Source organism: Notamacropus eugenii, chromosome 5 (genome assembly GCF_028372415.1).
Source record: "Notamacropus eugenii isolate mMacEug1 chromosome 5, mMacEug1.pri_v2, whole genome shotgun sequence".
Taxonomy (NCBI): Eukaryota; Metazoa; Chordata; class Mammalia; order Diprotodontia; family Macropodidae; genus Notamacropus; species Notamacropus eugenii.
In genome coordinates, this window is record NC_092876.1 from 67,320,676 (window position 1) to 67,341,100 (window position 20,425).

Sequence of the window (20,425 nt, forward strand, 5' to 3'; positions counted from 1 at the left end):
TGTCTGCCTTTTTTTCTTAGCTGTAAAATGGGGATAATAATAGTACCTATTTCCCAGTGTTATTGTAAGGATCACATGAGATAGCATTTGCATGTAATGTAATAGTGTATTATAATACGATAATAATAGGAGGTTCTATAAACCTTGAAGTGCTCTACAATAACAGCTAGAGATTGCTGTTGTTATTTTTGTTAAGTTCTCTTACCCTGCTGCCCTCAGGAAGTTGAATGGAGACCTTGGCTTCAGCCTGGACCTGTGGCTTTCTTTGGCTGGACAGCAGGGGTATGCGCCCAGGGCCCTTCTCCAGGGCAGGTGATGCGTGGGGTTGCAGGGAAGATAACTTGGTACCCAGAGTGCCAGGAGATGCCATTTCCCCTCCTCTGAACAGAAGGCTGCCCTCAAGGCGGGAAGGAGGAGCCCCAGCTGCCCCCCGCCGTGGGCCCAGCTCTGTGGCCTGTGGCCCCTGAACATCAGCCACATGCAGCTTCATCATGTCCAGGGGAGAACGGGTTTCTGGGGGCTTCCGGGAGGGTCGAATGTCCCAGAAGAATCCCTGTCCAGGGCTGGCCTTCTCCTGGCGCCGCTGCAGTTTCTCATCATCACTGAGGTAGGGGTTCTCGAGCTCTTCATCTGACTCGGGCTCTGGCTCTGGCTCTGGCTCCAGTTCTGGCTCTAGCTCAGGCCCAGATTCTGGAGCCCAGGCTGAGGCCTGATCCTCATCAATGGCTGGCAGTGTGGCATACATGGTCAGATAGGAGGAGCGGGGTGCCCGTGGCAGTCTATGGGTGCGCAGGATCTCAGGGGCTTCCATGTTCCGTAGAGTGTCCAGGAAAAGCTCCAGGTCAGCGGTCAGAGCTACTTCTTCTTCTTCTCTAACAGACTCCTGGTTGGTTTCATCCTTGGCAGGCACCTGGGAGGGCCCAAGCTGGAGGGAAGTCCCAGCCTCCAAGGGAGATAGGGCAGTAGGGTCTTTGGGCTCCAGCACAACTTCAGTCTTTGTTGGACATGGGGCAAGAGGTCCTGAGATAACCTCAGTCTTTGTTGGGGGTGAGACAAGAGGGGTTTCAGGGTCTGAGACAACCTCAGTCTTTCCTGGGGGTGGGACAAGAGGACCTGGGACAACCTCAGTCTTTACTGGGGATGGGACAAGAGAGGTTTCAGGGACTGAGACAATCTCAGTCTTTACTAAGGATGGGACAAGAGGGTCTGAGACAATCTCAGTCTTTACTGAGGGTGGGACAAGAGGGCCTGGGACAACCTCAGTCTTTACTGAGGGTGGGACAAGAGGGCCTGGGACAACCTCAGTCTTTACTGAGGGTGGGACAAGAGGGCCTGGGACAACCTCAGTCTTTACTGAGGGTGGGACAAGAGGGCCTGGGACAACCTCAGTCTTTTCTGGGGGTGGGACAAGAGGGCCTGGGACAACCTCAGTCTTTCCTGGGGGTGGGACAAGAGGGCCTGGGACAACCTCAGTCTTTACTGGGGGTGGGACAAGAGAGGTTTCAGGGACTGAGACAATCTCAGTCTTTGCTAAGGATGGGACAAGAGGGTCTGAGACAACCTCAGTCTTTACTGGGGGTGGGACAAGAGGGCCTGGGACAGCCTCAGTCTTTGCTGAAGGTGGGACAAGAGGGGTTTCAGGGACTGAGACAACCTCAGTCATTACTAGGGATGGGACAAGAGGGCCTGGGACAACCTCAGTTTTTGCTGAAGGTGGGACAAGAGGGGTTTCAGGGACTGAGACAACCTCAGTCTTTACTGGGGGTGGGACAAGAGGGGCTGGGACAAACTCAGTCTTTGTTGGGGGTGAGACAAGGGGGTTTCCAGGGCCTAAGACAACCTCAGTCTTCATTGAGGAGGTGACAAGAGGAGCTCCTGGGTCTGAGACAACCTTAGTCTTCACTGGGGGTGGGCCAAGGGGGTTTTCAGGGCCCAAAACAACTTCAGTCTTCATTGAGGGGGGGACAAGAAGGACTCTAGGGCCTGGAACAACTTCAGTCTTTGTGGAAGATGGGACAAAAGGTTCTCCAGAACCCAGTTCTATCTCACTCCTTTTGGGTGATGGAGTAAGAGAAAGTCTATGTTCTGGGACAACTTTGTCCCTTTTGGGGAATGGTGCAAGAGATGTTTCAGAACTCATGACAACTTCAGTCCTCTTGGAGGATGAGTCCTGGGGAGCTCCAGAGCTCAGGACAACCTCACTCTTCACCTGTGATGGGGAAGGGGGTATTCTAGACTCCAGGGAGAGCTTGACGCTGGCACCATGACACATTGTAGTGAGTTCTGGGGCAGTGAAGGTGTTTAGGGGCTGGGGTCCAGGGGAAGATGGAACTGAGGTCCTGCGGGGGGGACCCTGAGAAGGAAGTTCAAGAGGAGTTGGACCACTTCCAGACTCAGACAGCCTAGTAGCTGATACTTTCCTCTCTTTGGGAGAACAGGCCTCAGCAATGATGCCAGTAGCCCTGGGGGAACTACCATCTTCTCGGTTAGCCTCCCCAAACTTTGGTGGCTGTCCCTGAGTCGCAGGCACTCCCCCCTGGCTTGAGGAAGGCCCTTGGAATCTGGGGATGGCCTGGGGTAGCCGACTCCATCTCAGGGTCTCAGCTTTTGGGGGATGAGGCTCAGGGGGCACTAGAGTGGTGAGGATTTCCAGGGCCTGGCTCCGACTGGGTGAGGGGGACTCCATAGGACGAGGGCCTACCACAACAGCTCGGACTGTTCGGGCTATGTGTCGGCCCCGAGGCAGGCCTTCAGTACCTGTGGGCCCAGTCACTACTGAGCTGCTACTACTGCTTGTCCTTCTCTCCACACGCCCTCCCACCATTGTGGTGGTGCGCACAGTACGAGTCACTCGCCGCTCCTCAGAGCCCCGAAAGATTTCACTGGAGGAGCCTAGGACAGGGTGAGGGCTTGCCTCCCGGGTCCCTGCCACTGGACCCTCTGCCCTGGTGCCAGCAGAGACACTAAGTCTTGACATCTCTGCCTGAGGACTAGGGGGATCACTGTGGACCTGGCTAGGGGCCTCCTTTGGTCTCCCCTGCTGCCTCTTGTCCTTAGGGAGTGGTGTGTACATCTTGGAGAAGATGGGCTCATGACTGAGGAATTTCTTTGTTTCACTCGGAGTTAGGTCATCAGGTGGGTCGTGCCTTTCTCTGACTCTGACCTTGGGCCCCTGAGAATTCATAGTCTCCTCTTCGCATGTGGTAATTCCATTGACTTCCTCTCGATGGTAGGTATATGCATATGATTCTTCCTTGGGAGTAGCACTCCCACCTTGTGAGACCAGGGAGACCTTATGGAAGCGGTGCCGGACCTCCTCCTGGGCAGGGGGCCGATGCCGCCAGGTCAGGGTGGCACTCACCACACGAGACTCTGGCCTGACCGGGTGTGTGCCTGCCTCCTCCATGCCAGGGCCTGGCACTGTGCCCGGAGGGCTCTTTGTCTCTTCACTGCCCAGCACGCTCAGAACACTGCAAAGGAGAGAGGCACTGGTCAGTTGGTGCTTCCCCTGCACAGCCTTCAGGTCACTTTATCTCTTTGATGTTTCCTCCTCCAAAAATAGAATTAATGTTAATAACTGACATGGCTTAGACCGGCCCTTCTGTAAAATAGCCTCATCCTCCCCCAACTTGAGGTACCTCCTCCAGGGCTGAAGGCTGGGCGAATGTTCCATTCCTAGACATATTTTTGGCCTATAGTCAGGGTCATCTCCCTGAGTCTTGGTTTGCTCCTTGGTAAAATGTTGAGGTTGGACTAAATGGTTTCTAAGGAACTTTCCAACTCTGACATGCTACAAGCTAAGGTCTCCTCTTATTCTGATATTCCAGGTTCTAAGGGCCTTCCCAGTTCTGACATTCTATGTTCTAAGGCTATTTCCAGCTCTAACATCTTGTGTTCTAAGGCCCTCCCAGTTCTGACATCCCGTGTTCTAAGGCTATTTCCAGCTCTAACATCTTGTGTTCTAAGGCCCTCCCAGCTCTGACGTCCTGTGTTCTAAGGGCCCTCCTAGTTCAGCTAGTCAATGACCTATGATCCCTAGGAGGGTAGAGTTGAAATGAACTTAGAAGCCAAGCAGAGGAAGAGGGAAGAAGCAGGAGGAAAACAAGGAAAAGATAAAAGGTAGAGAATTGGAGGAAGAGAAACAGTGGCAGGAGAAGATCCCAGAGGAAGAATCTAGGCCATAAGCCTATGGAAAGATCTGAGAAGATACCACAACCTTGTGTGTAGATGTAAATACACATGTATATGTATATGCATATATATATATGAATATATAGCTATAATGTGTATGTGTATATATTCAAATAAACCAATTTATCTATCCATCTGTCTGTGTATCAGTCTATCTACTCATCCATTTGTTTGTCTGTCTACCTACCTACCCATCTATCTATCTATCTATCTATCTATCTATCTATCTATCTGTCTGTCTGTCTGTCTGTCTGTCTGTCTGTCTGTCTATCCATCAAAATACTTATAGCAATATTTTTCACGGTAGCAAAAGACTGGAAACAAAGTAGGTGCCCGATGATTGGGAACCAGTTAAACAAACTGGTATATGAATACAACGGACTGTACATCATAAGAAACAGTAAATGCGAGGAACTCCAAGGAGACAAGCAGCCACATCGGTGCTGAGGCAGAAACAAGAGAACAATCTACCCCATGGTCACAACACTGTTACAATGTATATAACATCACATGCCCCTAAAGTACCAGACTCAGCCCTAAGGCAATGCCCAGCCTTGACTTCGAAAGACTGATGGCAGTCTGTAACTCCCTGTGCTCCAGAGAGAGGCAAGAGACGATAGGCAGGAGGCAAGGCCTATGCTGTCAGACATGGTCACTGACTCAGTTGGTTTTTCTTAACTGGACTTTGCTAAAAGACAGTTGTTTTTGTTGTTTGCCCTTCATTCTCAAAGAGGACCGTGACATTGGGAAGGTGATGTCATGACTTGCAAGTGAATTGGATTGAAGTGAGGCAGGGCTATGCAAAGTCACCAGCCTCACCTTTTCCTCCAGTGCCATCAGGGTTCTGTGTCCAGATATGGATCAGGATGACAGTATTCTGTAGTGGAGGCATATTAGAGAGTGAGAGTGATGTTCATAATGTGTTCTCAATTAGAAAAGGCTTCCTGGGGGTGGTGGACTTTGAGCGTGACCTTGAAAGATAGACAGAAATAGAATCCATATGGATGGAAGAACCTTGGATGAGATGGTAAAATTAGGAGGCCAGCCCACCTAGCACAGAGGGAGATGTAGGAGTGGTGATTGGGTGTTCAGGTATAAAGAACAGGGATGGGAGAGCTACAGACTTAAGAAGGGAGGGAGCCAAAGTCAGGCTGAAAGGGGAGGGAGTGGAGGAAGGCAATGAGCATTTATAGATTACCTACTGTGTGCCAGACAATGTGCTAAGTGCACTTTACAAATATAATCTCATTTGATTCTTGAAACAACCCTGCAAGGTAGGTGTAGTTATGATCCCCATTTTACAACTGAGGAAACTGAGGTACACAGAGGTTAAGTGACTCAGCCAGGGTCACACAGCTAGTGAGTGTCTGAGGCCCCCAAGGGCTGACAGGGCAGAAATCCTAGCCAGGGTTAATAAACAGAAAAGGAAGACTAAGCTGGTAAACACAAGCAGATTCCCACATATAGATGTACATGCTTTCCCCTTCAGGTGACCTCCTCCTGGCACACACATATCCATGTTGTACCTATACTGACATGGTAGAAAGTACTGGACATGGAATCAGGAGAACTGAGTTCAGATCCCAGCTCTGACATTTACTGTGACGGTGGACCAATCACTTAACCTCCCAACCCCAGTTTCCTGATCTGTAAAATGGAAATTATTCCTGTGGGATCTGCCTGCATTCAAGGATTGTTGTAGGGTTCAAATGGTACAAAGTATGTGAAGGCACTTCAAAAACCCCAAAGCGCTATGTAGATGTCAGCTAAGACTATTATTATTTGTGCGATGTGACCCCTCTCCTCTCTGTTCCCCTATCTTCTCATCTATAAAATGCAGAACGGAATGCTTGTGGTTTTTCTAAATCAGGGGTTCTTAACCTTTACTAGGTCCTGGACCCGTTGGACAGGGTCTGAGGAATCTGCCCCTCACAATAAGGTTTTTAAATAAAGAAAATAAAATCCACAGGGTTACAAAGGAAGCCAATTCTATTGTAACAGAAGTATCGAAAACAAAACCACAAACAAACTCAAGAAACCCAATTTAAAATCTCCTCCTCTAAATGGAATGTGAGCTCCGGGAGGGCAGTCTTTGGTCTGCAACACTGCCTCCCACACAGTAGGAAAGAAACATTGTTAACACACTAACAAACTATGCCATTGAGCCACTGGACAACTCCGAATTAACTTTTTCAGAGCCTCAGTTTCCTCATCTGAAAAACGGGGATAATAATACCAGTTTTTACCTCCTTTCTGGGTGTGTCATCTGGACTAAATGAGAAGTTTGATCAGTGTGAATTATCATTGCTAGTACCATTCCATTCTGAGAACTTGACCTTTACACAATGGCTCAGCTTCTAAAGAAATATAATTGAAGCAAGCTAGAGCTAGAAGGAGACTTTAGATGGCATTTTGTCTGACCCCTAACTAGGCTAGAGAGATGCCCAGGGTCACACAGGAAGCAAATAGCACAAATGGGATTTGAACCCAGGGCCTTTGATTTTGAACCAATACTCGTTCCACCACACAACTTTGCCTCCCCATAAAGTAAATAAGTGGCAAAATGGATAGAGTGCTAAAATCAGGAAGACCTGAGTTCAAATCCTGTCTCAGACACTTAGTATCTGTATGGCCCTGAATAAGTGCCTATAAAGTGGCTATAATAATAGCCCCTACCTCTCAGGGTTATTAGGAGGATAAAATAAGATAATATTTATAAAATGTTTTGCAAATATTAAAGCTAACTTTAGTTAAACCAAGGCCAGCTATGTGGCACAGTCAATAGAGTTCTAGGCCTGGAGTCAGGAAGACCTGAGTTCAAATTCAGCCTCAGATACTTACCAGCTGTGTGACCCTGAACAAATCACTTAGCCTTGTTTGCCTCAGTTTCCTCATCTGTAAAAAAAGCCGGAAAAAGAAATGGCAAACCACTCCAGTGTCTTTGCCAAGAAAACCCTAAAGGGGGTCACAAAAAGAGTTGGACATGATTTAAACATCTGAACAACAAAAATGATGAAAGCAAGAGGCATCTTAAAGGTTCCATAGACATCAATGCTTGAGGATCCTGAGGTGAATTAAAGAATTCTTTCCCTAACTTCATTATTGATTGTCTAGAGTGACCTTTTGAGTTCATTGAGGAGACTCCTGGTTTCTTTAAGAAAACTGATTTGCAAATCAATGCAAATCAGCAACTGTTCTATAACGTCTAATCTTCTAGGATAAGTGACTTCTGGGGCATTACAAAGCCAGTATGTCAGAGGAGGGAGTCAAACCCAAGGCTTCCTGATGCCCAGGCCCATCGTTGATCCACTACTCCCTGTTATCTTTCCCCTAAATCTAGATTTCCATATATTGGGTTTGCTTAACTCAGGGTGGACCTGTCCCAGGGAGGTAATTTTCTTTTCTTACCTTTAGGGATCCTCTTTTTTTTTCTAATTAAAAAACAAAATTATTCTCAGTTCCAAGTTCTCTCCCATCTTCCACCCCTGCCCCACCCATTGAGAAGTCAAAAATGCAATTCAGGGACCATTCTCTAGCCAGTTCCTAAGAGCTCTGAGAGATCATCTTGTCCTCCCCCTGGCCCAAGTCAGACAGAAGTAGCTTGACTCTGTTTCTGGTTCTTCTTCCTGCCTCTTTGGATCTAGTTCTGATCTCTTCCCTCTCTACCTGCCTTTCATTCTTTTGTTCAATCATTCCTACAGAAAGTCTCTCAGATCCATCCCAGGGATATCCTTTTCCTGCCCCCAGAATCTTATCATTCCATCCCCTTCCTCCAGAGCTGGCCGGGGGCCTCGGGGACTTTGACCCTGCTTTGACAGTCCTCAGACATGAGTCAGTATTTTATGAGGGGCTGAGATGAAAGGGTCTAGGGCAGAGAAGAAGCTGTGGAAAGCCCGTCTCAGCCTCAGGACTTGTCAGACTAGATGCTAGGGTTGGGGGGTGGGGGAAATAAAAAGGGGATATGGACCTAGCCCCAAGCCTGACGCCTCTATCTGTTTGGCAATAAGCTGGCCTTCAAAGAAGTGGGTGGTGAGAAAAGGGGGGCCATCTGGGCCTGGCCCAGTAATCTCTAAGCACAGGACTCCTTGAGCCCCAAGAAAAATTTGCATCCTTTTTACTGTGTTCCATCTTCTCACTGAGTTTTAATCCAAGCTGACTGAACTGATTCACTAGGACGCTATCCCCTTAATGGGCCTCTTATTCCTGAGAGTGCTAATGCCTCAAAGCAAAGAGACAGAAGGTCTGATTGGAGGAAAAGCTCCTATGGCATTTGAAGACCATAAGTTCAGAAAGAGAGGACAATCGATGGTGGACATGCTGCATCAGTCTTTCTCCTGGATTGAGCTTTCTACCATCAGTGCATGGAATGAGAAAGGGGAAGGGAAAGGAAAAAGGGATTCAGGCTGGGGGGCAGGATTCAATAAAGGTAATGGAAGACTTGGTGAGAAATGGGACTCAGCTTTGAGAGAGACAGAGAGAGAGGTAGAGATACAGAGAGAGAGAGACAGAGAGAGAGAGAGAGAGACAAAGACACAGAAACAGAGACAGAGACAGACAGAGACAGAGAGTTTTCCAACTGTCTAAATTTCTTTCATGAGCAGGAAGCAGGAAGGTATCTTGGAATCTCACCCACTCTCACCTTAACCATGGATCGGATCCTCAGGGGCTGAAGCCTAGAGTGGCATATGGGGATGAGGGTTGGGGAAGAAGGATGGACAAGATAACCTGTACCCTCAAAACATGGCCTGTGGGACTGGGAAGTGGAAGGGGGTGGAGAAGTGAGGCCTAATCCAACAAGTCAAACAAAACCCTCAACTCACCTGTGAGTCACCCCCAAAACTGGGCTAAACCAGTCTCCAAGAACACCCGCACTCACACACCCATCCACTAAGATGGATCCAACCGAAACCCATCTGTCCTTCTCCCCCCCTCCCCCCAATCACACACACCTCTCCTTTTCCCAATGCCTTCCACCCTTGGCCTCAAGGGTTTTCACAGGTGAATTGTCAGAGTAGGGGCATAAAAATGTGGGGGGCAGCAGACTCTAGCTGGGACTCCATAGAGTCTATCATTATGCACCTGGGGCCAAAAATAGATAGGGAGAGTATTGAGTGGAGGCCACCCATTGCCTCACCCCAGCTTCTTCCCTAATTTGACCTCTCCTCCCTTCTTCTCCCTGACCCATCTCTTTATCCAAAGCTGAGTCCCAGATGATTTGAGAAGCAGCCTTTCCCAGGGTCTATACTGAAGGACATCCCTAAGTCCAGCAATCACCATCTGCTGTGGGAAATTGGGGATGGAGAAGAGCACAGGGAAAGCAAGGGGAAGTAGAAAAAGAGCAGGACATTTCTAGGAATCAAAAGTGTTCATTTAAAAAAACATTTATAGAATATCAGAGATGGAAGGGACCTTAGAACATCAAATGCCTTAGGAGACAAGGACATTATAATCTCTTCAGTTACCTGTTGAGTTGAATTTTCTCCAGCACTTGTCTCTATCCTGTTAGATGAGGGAAAAGTTGATTCATAGAATACTAGAGCTAGAAGAGATCTTAAAACATAAAGTGTTAAGATCTAGGAAGGGCCTTGGAATATAGAATACTAGATCTAGAGGAAGGCATTGAGACCATCAAACTAACCAAGTCATTTTGCAGGTGGGGAAATGGAGGTTCTGAGAGAGAAAAAAGAGCGTTGGAGTGGTAATCAGAACATTGGGGTTGCAGTCCGAAGTCTACCAAAAACTTGATGCATGACCTTAGACAAACTACTTCTCTGGACCTCATTTTCCCAATCTGTAAAATGAGGGTGATGATAATATTTGCTCCACCTCACAAGGCTTTTGAAATGATAAAATAAGAGATATATAATATAAATAGATCAATATATAATATAAATGGATTAACGTATACATATATTTATATATACTATAGATGAATATATAATATAGATGGAAAATCATTCAGAGGTCATTCAAACCCTTCATTTTATAAATGAAGAACTGAGGTGAAGAGGTTAAAGGACCTGCCCATGGTGATTTATAGTTAGTAAGTAGAAAAGCCAGGATTCCAATCCAAGTCCTCTGACTACAAGCCTAGTGGACCTGGGTTCACACTACCATCCTTCTAGTCACTGCACATTCCTAACCTTAACGTCATCCTCAACCCATATACTCCGTCACTTTTCACAACTTGATCAAAGTCCAGGGGCAAGACACCGGAGAAGAGAATGAAGGTTACAGCTTTGCTCAAGTCTGCCTCACTTAAATCCAATTCACATGCAATTCACAAGTCAAGCCATCTCCCTCGTGGTATCATTGGTCCACTTAGGACCACCACTACCAATACCATATCCAGTTCATTTTCAAGTCTTGTTGATTCTACCTGAAAAAATGTTTCTCACAATCCTCCCCTTCTCTCCACTTACTCAGTCACGGCCCTGGTTTAGACTCTCCTTACCTCTCACCCAGACTATTACAACAGCCTTCTGATCATCTCTCTGCCTCCTGTCTCCCCACTCCACTCCACCTTCTGTGTAGCGGGCAAAGTGATTTTCCTAAAGTACAGGTCTGACGATCTCATCTCTTCTACTCAACAATCTCCAGTGGCTCTCTATTTCCTCTAGAAGCAAATACAAAACTTCTCTGTTGGGCATGTAAAGGTCCTAACAATCTCTCTCCAAGGTACCTTTCCAGGCATAATTTCTATTAATCCTTTTCATGCCCTCTAGGGTCCAGTCAGATGGACTTTCTTGTTGTTTTTTACACTTAGTTCTTCTGCCCCATCTCTGTGCCTTTCTGTAGGCTATTCCCCAAACCTGGAGTGCACTCCTTTCTCACCAACACCTCTTAGAATCCCAGATTGCTTCCAAGCCTTGGTCATATTCAACCGTCATTCATCCCTTTCTTATTCCCCAGCTACCAATGCCTCCCCAAGAAATTACCATATCTTTACTTTGTATACATATATGGACATATATATACTGTATATGGTTTACATGTACATATTGTATACAATATACATGCATTGTATATTGTATTGTATATGTATATAATCTATATGGCATACATGTATATAGTATATATACATCTATACTCTATATGGTATACACATATATGCTGTATATGGTATTCATGTATACACTGTATATGTATGTGCTCTATGTGATATACACGTACACATGTGCATACTGTATACAGTGTACATGTATATATTATATATGTATGTACTCTATATGGTATACATATATACTGCATATGGTATACATGCATATATTGTATATATGTGCACTCTATCTGATATACATGTACACATGTACATACTTTATACAGTGTACATTATATACATTGTATGTATATACTCTGTACGGTATGCATGTACATACTGTATACAGTATACATATATATTATATATGTAAATACTCTATATGGTATACATGAATATACTGTATATGACATACATGTATACATTATGTGTATAGGCTCCATATGGTATACATGCACATGCTCTATACAGTGTACATGTATGTGTTATATATGTATGTACTCTATGTGTTATACACATACACACTGTATGTAGCATATATGCACATATTGTATCTGCACATGCTATATGGTATCCACACATGCATGAACTCTATATGTGGTACACATGTGCTGTAATTGGCATACATGTATATATTGTATGTATATGCTCTATGTAGTATACATGTACATACTCTATACAGTGTACAGTATACATTATATAGGTATGCAATCTATGTTACACATGTATATGCTATATATAGCATACATCCATATGTTGTATGTGTACCTACTCTATATGGTATGCATGTATACGTGAACACACTGTATATGGCATACATGTATATACTGTAGGTGTTCTGTGTATAATTTGCTCTCCCCAATAAATTCAAGAGTCTTGAGGACAGGGATTGATTCATCTCTGTCCTGGTACCCTGAGCACCTGGTGCATCATTAAGTGTTTACAGATTGATTACGATCTGTATGACCTGGAACAAGTCAAGACCTCTCTGGAGATCAGTTCTTCATCTTTAAAAAGGAAAGAGATAGGACTAATTGACTTTAAAGTCTTTTCTAACTCAAAATCTCTGTGTAATCTGCCATTTGATTTTCCCAATAGCCCCAGTGAGGTGGATAGTACACTATAGAAGTATTACTATCTTCATTTTATAGACGGAGAAGCTGGAGCTCAGAGATGAAAAGTGATAAAGAAGTGTATCTAAGGTCATAGAGCAAGTTATTTGCAGAATTTGGTCTCTAATCTAGATCTTCTGGTTACCAGTCTAGCGTTTTGTTGTTTGTTTATTTGTTTTCCCCACTAGAGCTCTAACAAAATACTTTTCTTAGCCTCAATTTCCCCATCTGGAAAATGAGCTGCGAAAGTGTCTTGCAAACCTTAAGGTGCCATATAGATAAGAACGCTTATTTAGTATGAATGCAGTGATTAAATAATCTCTGTGATTTTCATAACAGTAAACACACCCACTGTCCTTACAATCAGGAATGAGACGGAAGAGTATCGGTTTGGTATCGCCTAGCAATTAGGATCAAAGATTCTAACCTGGAAGGGACCTTAGAAGCCTTCAAGTACAACCCCATCATTTAACAGATGAGGAAACTGAAGCCGGAAATGTGAGGTGGGTGGGAGGGTAGGAAGAGTCAAGACCACAATTCAATCCCAGAAGTTCTCAGAATCCCTTCTGCTACAAGTCTTTTAGAGAATCCCATCCTCTTCTCTGAGGTCAAAGGGGAAATGCAGGGATAAGGGAGAGGGAGTCTTCAAAACCTTCCTAGCCTGGGGTGAAGATAACAATAAAAACTGATATTTCTATTATTACATGATTTTATTCAATCTTCCCCCAAACCCTGCAAAGTAGATGCTCCAGTTATTTTTGTACCCATTTTACAGATGAGGGGACTAAGATTTAAAGAGGTACAGTGATATTCCCATGGTGCCACAGCTAGTAAACATCTGAGGTAGGATTTACAGTCAGTTCTCCGGACTCCATGACTAGGATGCTAACCATTAAGCTATGCCTCTTCTCAGGACAAAACTCCCTTTCTCCACCCCCATTCCCTTATGCATATTGTCTTTCCCCTATAGAATATAGGCTCCTTGAGGGCAGGAACTGTCTCACTTTTGCATTAATATTCCTAGTAGCTAGTACCTAGTAAATGGTTAATTCCTTTTTCATTCATTCATTTATTTATCTATTTTTTTTCAGATAACCTGAAACCTCTATGGAAATAGACATCAGAGAAACTCATATAGGACCTTCTCTTAGAGAGGCAACTTGGTATAATTGGGAAAAAAATCTCTGCTTCTGGATTTTGCCTCTGGCACTTACTCCCTGTGTGACCTTGGATAAGTCATATCACTGCTCTGGGCCTCAATTTCTGTAAAGGGGGGGCAGTGTTGGACTAGATGATTCCTTTCTAGCTCTCCTATGACCACGGTCCCCAAGGTCCCTGAGGAAGATGGGTAGGCATGATGGAAATCCCAGAATCCAAAGATTCATGAGAATCAGTAATTTGAAGGTCTCTATTTTTTGCAGTCCTATGATCTCACTTGGTGGGTTTTCCACTGCTGAGTCCTAGGCTGAATTCCTCTAGGCCAAAGGAAACTCCAAGGCTCCCCTCTCATTTCTCTCTCCAGAGCAACCCCTCTCCTTCAGTTCAGGACCCCTTGGTGCTGCTGTCTCCCTCCATTAGCCCAGAGCATTAATCGTTAATTTTAATAAGCATTATTATAATTCTTGTTGTGATGAAGAGCCCTCCTGTCACTCTGTAAACTGAGGGAGCAGAGCTCAGTGATAATTAAGAACCTTTCTAACTTCACTCATCTGAACACAAGCTCCCACAACTCAGGCCTGTCAGGACTTCAAAGCATCTTTCCCTGCCATCTCCTTACCAACCAAGCACCTAATCCACTTGACAGCTTGAGGCCCAGAAAGGTTGAATAACTTGCCCCAGGACACCCAGCACCTTGGCAGCCGAAATAAGACTAGAAGTAGCTTCCCAAGCCAGGATTTGGGTGTCCAATCCTTTCAGAGGGTGGGGATGGGGTGACAGGTGACTCCCTTCAGACATTGGGTACTGCCCTCACCAGGCATACAGAAGGGTGATCAAGACAGGGACTGGCTTCTAATCAACTGGAAGGAAAGAAAGTATACCTGGGCCATCAGGAAAGCAAAAGAGAAAGAAGTACGGTCAATTCCCAGGCTGGTGGAGGTTGGGGTGAGGGTGGGATGGGGAAGGACAGAGCTCAGAGCTGGAGGAAAGGAATGAATGACTCTCTAGTTAGGAAGAGAAGGCAGGGCTCAGGGAATGGGGTCAAAGAAAACCAAGTGTGTCTCTCTCTCCAAACAGAGCTCTCCACTACTCACCTTCTGTCCAGGGATCCAGGTGTCTCAGTGACTTGGCTCCCAGCAGCCTTGCCTTCTCTGCCTGGGCACCGGTCCTGTTTCAACTGTGGTTCCCAGGGCCAGGAGTCAGGGCACCCTGTGATGGGGCGTGGCTCCTGGGGAGGGGCCTGCTCCCTAGCCCGGCAGCCCTGGAATTCTTCAGAGCTGCCTGAGCAAGGAGCTGGTTGGGCCGGTTTCAGCTCCCACGGCACTGACGGTACTAGCTCAGGCTCCCCTCCGCCCTCACCAGGAATCACCCCTCTCTTCCCCTGCAGGGTGATGGTAATAAGGTAGCAGGTGGTCCTGGCTGGCAATGGGCCATCAGGGAGTGACTCTGGCTCCCCAAATGCAGGGGTCTCCATTGAGTGATCATGATAGCTGTCACTCTTTGTTTGCTGAGGAGTGAGAGAAGGAGCTGGACCAGTGAGGGCAGGATCAGACCTCTCAGAATCTTGAGGCTGTGGGGTGTTGGAGGAGTCAATGGTGGCCCCCTGGGCACAAGGGCCTGCTATCACCTCACTTGGGCTAGGGTCTGCCTCCTCCAGCAAGCCCTCATCAACAGCACCCCTAGTACTCACAGGAGCCACATCAAAGCGGCCCCTGCCTCCATCTTCCTCATGGCAGGTTAAGGGTTGTCTGAGGAGACCAGGTAGAGATATCTCTCCCTCTTGGGATTGTACTGGGGAGAGAGATCCTGTGGTTCCTGCAAGCCCTGAGTTCTTATGTTGGGTAGGAACACGGCTGGCGAGGTCTGAGGCACTGCCCACAGCTGGTCTCTGCAGTCGTCCTAGGGAAGGAGTGGATGTCCCCAAGCTTCTCCTCCGGGGCCATCGGCCCAGGCCCCAGTTCTGCAAGTCCCATTCTGAGCTGCTCCGGACACCTGCCTGGGGGTACAATAAAACCTCATGGGCACCAAGGGCCAGCACCTTCAGCCTTGACCCCTTTTCCTCCAAGTTGACGTCAGAACACACAGGCTTCTGGGAGACATTTTAGGAAGGTTATTGATAAACTCAACCTCATCCTGAGAAGGGCGACCAAGATACTGAAGGACCTTGAGTCTCTACCACCTGAGACTTGGTTAAAGGATCTGGGAGTGATTAGCTTGGTTAAGAGAAACCTTAAAAGGGAACATGATTGCTGCCTTGAGCATATAAAGGTCAGTCATTTTGAAGAGGGATTACAATTGTTCCTGCTTGGTCCCTGAGGGCCGCATTAGGAGCTAGGGTCAAAGCCAACTGGACCACCTTCCTCTCCAGAGATATATGGGGTTCAGAGAGACTGTGTGGACACATTTCCCTCGAAATTTCTCTACTAGCTCCCTCCCACTACTCTTGTCATTGTCTCCACCTCTAGTGGAATGGAAGGAATGCTCAATTTGGAGTCAGAACATCTCAGTTCAAACCTGAGCTCTCCGGCTCACTTGGCTGTGTGACCCATGGCCAATCATTTCCTTTACTGAGCCTTAGTTTCTCCCTCCCAACCCCCCACTCCCATATCTCCACTAACACCCTCACAAAATGAGAAGGTATTCTAAATCCTTTGAGATCTTATGATTTCCCTTGCCTCCTGGCTGGCACAGTTCCTGGGCCTTAGAGCTACCCAAGCAAGGAGGGTCCCTTAGGTAGACAGCCTTGTCAGAGGATGTCTGGTCTCCCTTCGGCTGAGGGGCCAGGGGCTTGCAACAAGAGGCAGTGACTAGGTCCTGATTGACTTGGCCCTGTCTACTGATGAGGTACAGCCCCACCTTCCCCACAGGCAGGGCCTGGACTCTGCCCCTTTTCCTGGGCGTCCCCGCCCACAGCCACTGGCAGCTGTTTGGTTGTTGTTATTGTTGTTAGGGGTTAGGGGGTGCCAATTCCTGTGCCAGCCAGGCAGAGTCCTTACGACAGCTCTTTCCAGGCAGGGAGGAGGCTGGCTTGAGGGAACTAGAGTCCAAAGAAATTACCTACTTGTCAAAGGTCACACAGGAAGTCAGGGTCAGAGATGATACAAGGTTTCTCAGTCAGGATGGGAGGGGAGAGCTCACCTCAGGCCAATGCTGAGTACTAAAAAGAGCTGTGCCCCATTTGTGTGAAGAGGGATACTAGGGGAACCCTTGTTATTGTGTTTGTCCTTTGTTCTCAAAGAGGACCATGACATCAGGATGATGACATGACTTGCACCTGACTTTGTTTTGAGTAAGTGAGGGCTGTGCAAAGTCACCAACCTCACTTTCTTCTCCTGAGCCATCTGGGTCCAGTGACCAGATATGCATCAGGATGACTAGAGGCGGCCCAGGATGCAATGGGAGACCCTGACCCTTTTAGGCTAAGGTTTAGGGGAACCCTCAGCATGGGTGAAGGGGTAGAAAGAATCATAAAACCCTCCATTCCTCTATGGGCAAAATGGCCGGTATTAGGTGATGCCCTGTAAGGACTGGGGAAGTGTGTGTATATGTGTATGTGTAACATATATGTATATATGTTACAAGTATATAACACATGTGTGTGCGTGTTTTGGGTATATGTATATATAAATATATGTATATATATGCATGTATATGTGTGTATATGTTGGGTGAGAAGGGGTTTGAAATTGGGATGGTGGTGATTGTGAAGAGTTGCTGAGTAGGCAGTAATAATTCTAAGGAAAGGGCACTAAGAGTTTAGGCACTGAGGAAAGACTTGAATTCTGATTGAATAGAAGCTCACTGAAGGTAGGGATTGTTTCATTTTTGGTGTCTCTATCTCCAGCACCTAGTGCAGTGCCTGGTACTTAGGAGCAGTTTAGTAAGTGCTTATTGATGGATTGGTTAAGATTGACTCAGAAGGCACATGGGGGAGCAGCTCCCCCTTCTCCAACTCGGACAGGTGGCTCCCATAGGAACCTTAGCCTGGGTCAACTTTGGTGCCAGAGGTCTCAGGCCTTAGTCCCTGTCTCTCCCATGTGCCCCCCACTTCACAAGCTTCCAAAGACATGAATCAATGTGTTCTCTTGAGAAGTTTACCCTTGCTAGTTTTCTCCCTAAAAAATGGGGATAATAGAACTTTCATTACCCACCTTGCAGGTGTGTAGTAAGGAAAGTATTTTGGAACAAGCAAAGTTCTCTGAAAGTAGGAACTCAGAGAGGTAATCCATGATGCCATAGGGCACCAGTAGGAAGTTACTGACCCAAAAGAGCCCCACTGAGGAGCCCTATTAGCTACTATTATTTTTACTAAGATTATTATTTAAAATAACAATGCTAGCATGACCATTACCTTGCTGTTGTGGCTGCTGCTGCTGCTCTGAATCAGGTCTGGACAGCTCTGACCTCCCCAGGGCCTAGGAAGAGAATACCAGGGGAATACAGAGGTGAACAATTTCTCTTGCCCCCTTCATCCACTCAACATCCCTCAAGGTTGAAGTCCCTCCCATAAGAATATTTTTACCTGGGCCAAATCAATTGGTGTGGCTGGGGATGGGTGGAAGTGTCTGGGCAGCACATAGAAAATAGTCAAACATTGGGTATAGCCTAAGCCTTACCTGCTTGGGGATTGAGGGGAAAGGCAGGGTTCTAAAGAAGGGAGCCATGACCAGAGACCCTAGAGGGATGACTCAGGACCAGTTGCATCCATCAGAAACAGCTTATTAGAGGTGAGGGGGACAGCAGTGCTCTCTAAGAGGAAGTACATGCCTCTGCATAAGCACCCTGGGACAATGCCTTGCTCACCTTAAGCTACTTACAACTGTGCCCCTTCCTCTTCCTTCCTTTAAAGCAAGGATTCTTAAGCTAGGTCTATGAACCCAAAAAAAATTCTGATAGGTTGGGGATTTTTTTTGCAATCCTAAGTATTTTATTTTATGCATTTTTATAACCTTATTCTGGGAAGTCCATAGGTTCCATCAGGCTAAGAAAGGGATCCATGATATAAAAAAGGTTAAGAGATCCTGCTTTGGAACTCAAGTATTACTCCTATCCAAGGGAAGGTCCTCTTGGGTCCACTAGAATCACAACAGGAACAATTTTGCCTCTACTCCTCTGTTTCTCCCCCTACACACACAGATACACACACGCGCACACACACACACACACACACACACACACACACAAAACGCCTCTGCTCCATCCCTTACAGACCCACTAAACTCAGATCTGGCCAGGAATTGGAACAGGAACAGAAAGAGGGAAAGAATAATAGATTGTTGGAGTAAGAAATGACCTTAGAACAAAGACTATCCTATCTGGGAATGAACTTAGAAAGCCAAAATTGGGAGAAAACCAAGAACATGAAAAGTCAGAGCTGGAAGTGACCTTAGAACAGAGAACATCAGAACTGGGAGGGATAGAACACGGAATGTTAGAATTGGGAGGATCCTTAGAACCCAGAATGTCAGAGCTGAGAGGTCCCCTAGAACAGAGAATGTCATTAATAGAAGTGATCTTAGAACAGAAGGGAAGGGGAACGACCTTAGAACTTAGAATGGCAGAGCTGGAAATAAGAGACCCAAGAGAACATTAAGCATCAAAGCTGGAAGGAGCTTTATAGATCATCTAGTTCATCTTCATTTTACAGATTTAGAAACTGAGATACTGAGAGGGAATAGAAGCAGACAGGGAGAGGAGGCAGACACAGAGACACAAGAACAGGAAGAGGGCCAGAGACAGAATCCCACACTTTCCCCCTCCCTATGCCCACTTCCTCCATGGCTTCTGCCTTGACCAGGCCCTGGGGACCCTGGGATAGAGAAGGAGCCAGGTCATGGCTCATAGGAAGCCGAGAGCCCTGCATTCCTATGGCCTCATGGGAACGCGGTCCAGACCCTCGGACAGGCACACACATGTAGAGCTTGTCATCCAATTCCCACCGTCCTGACTCACTCCTCTCTGACCCCGCCTTCTCTCAGGTAGGCTGGGGCAGGAGGTAGAGAGGACGACAGCACACAGTTTGTGCCGAAGGGGTGGGGTGTGGCTTCTGCCAGTAGGGTTAAAGGTCTGACTGGCATTCACCAGACTTCCAGGGAGACTGGAAAGTCTTCCATGTGCATTTACCCAAAATGGCACCAGAGGCCTTGGGGTGGCCTCCAGACCTCGGGCAGTGCCCATCACCCTGCCCCTCCTGCCAGCTTTCCACAGATTACTAGGGTATTTCATGCTCTAGCGTTCTGTGTTCTAAGAGCCCTCCCTGCACTAAGGTTCTATGGTACAGAGGCCCTTTCAGGGCTGACATCCTATCCCTGAAGGTCCCAGTTCAGCTAATGGCCTGTCACCTTCTGACACCTCTCCCTGTCCTTCCTCCGTGGACATGGGCACATTCTGACCCACCATCCCAGCCTCCCAACTTTCTCTTTATCTCCCCGCCCACTCCTCCCAGCCTCAGGCCCAGAGCACACACAGCTGGCCAGGAGGCTGGCTGCCTGATGACAGCTGGGGCCAGGATAAGATCTAAACAAATTACAGCCATTACTGCACACAAACATTCAGAGACTAAGCACACTTTACACCCCATGCCTGTGTGCAGGCTTTTCATCAAGTCGGGGAACTTTGAGGATGCACAATTCAAGTTACAGGAAGGCTGGGTACCACATATGCTCACATACTCACAGACTGTTAGAGCTAGAAGAGGCCTTGGAGATCACCTAGTGCAACCTCCTTCATGTTACAGCTAGGGAAACTGAGGCCTACCAAATCATAGATTTAGAGCCGGAAAGGACTTTCTTGATCACCAATTTACTTACTGTGTCCAGGTTGTGTCCTCCCCAATCCCTAGTAGAATTTAAACTCCTTGAAAGAGCAAGGACATTTTTAAAATCTTTTCTCACCTAATATAGTACCCATTATAATAGGTGCTTAA

At 46.7% G+C, this 20,425-nt stretch overlaps 1 protein-coding gene across 2 annotated transcripts in view; it reads right to left on the reverse strand.

The window, feature by feature from the left end:
• The window catches only part of CRYBG2 (crystallin beta-gamma domain containing 2), a 37,234-nt gene that overhangs the window by 14,381 nt on the left and 2,428 nt on the right, over window positions 1–20,425 (reverse strand). Inside the window, exons 2-4 of one of the 2 annotated variants that reach the window (XM_072609457.1) lie at window positions 17,852–17,915; window positions 14,595–15,496; window positions 206–3,470 (exon numbers count right to left, since the gene is read on the reverse strand). In XM_072609457.1, the coding sequence (XP_072465558.1) occupies window positions 206–3,470; window positions 14,595–15,496; window positions 17,852–17,915 (4,231 nt within the window). Of the gene's footprint in view, window positions 1–205; window positions 3,471–7,032; window positions 7,059–14,594; window positions 15,497–17,851; window positions 17,916–20,425 lie in introns of those variants that run through there. The other variant, XM_072609458.1, reaches the window with a different exon arrangement.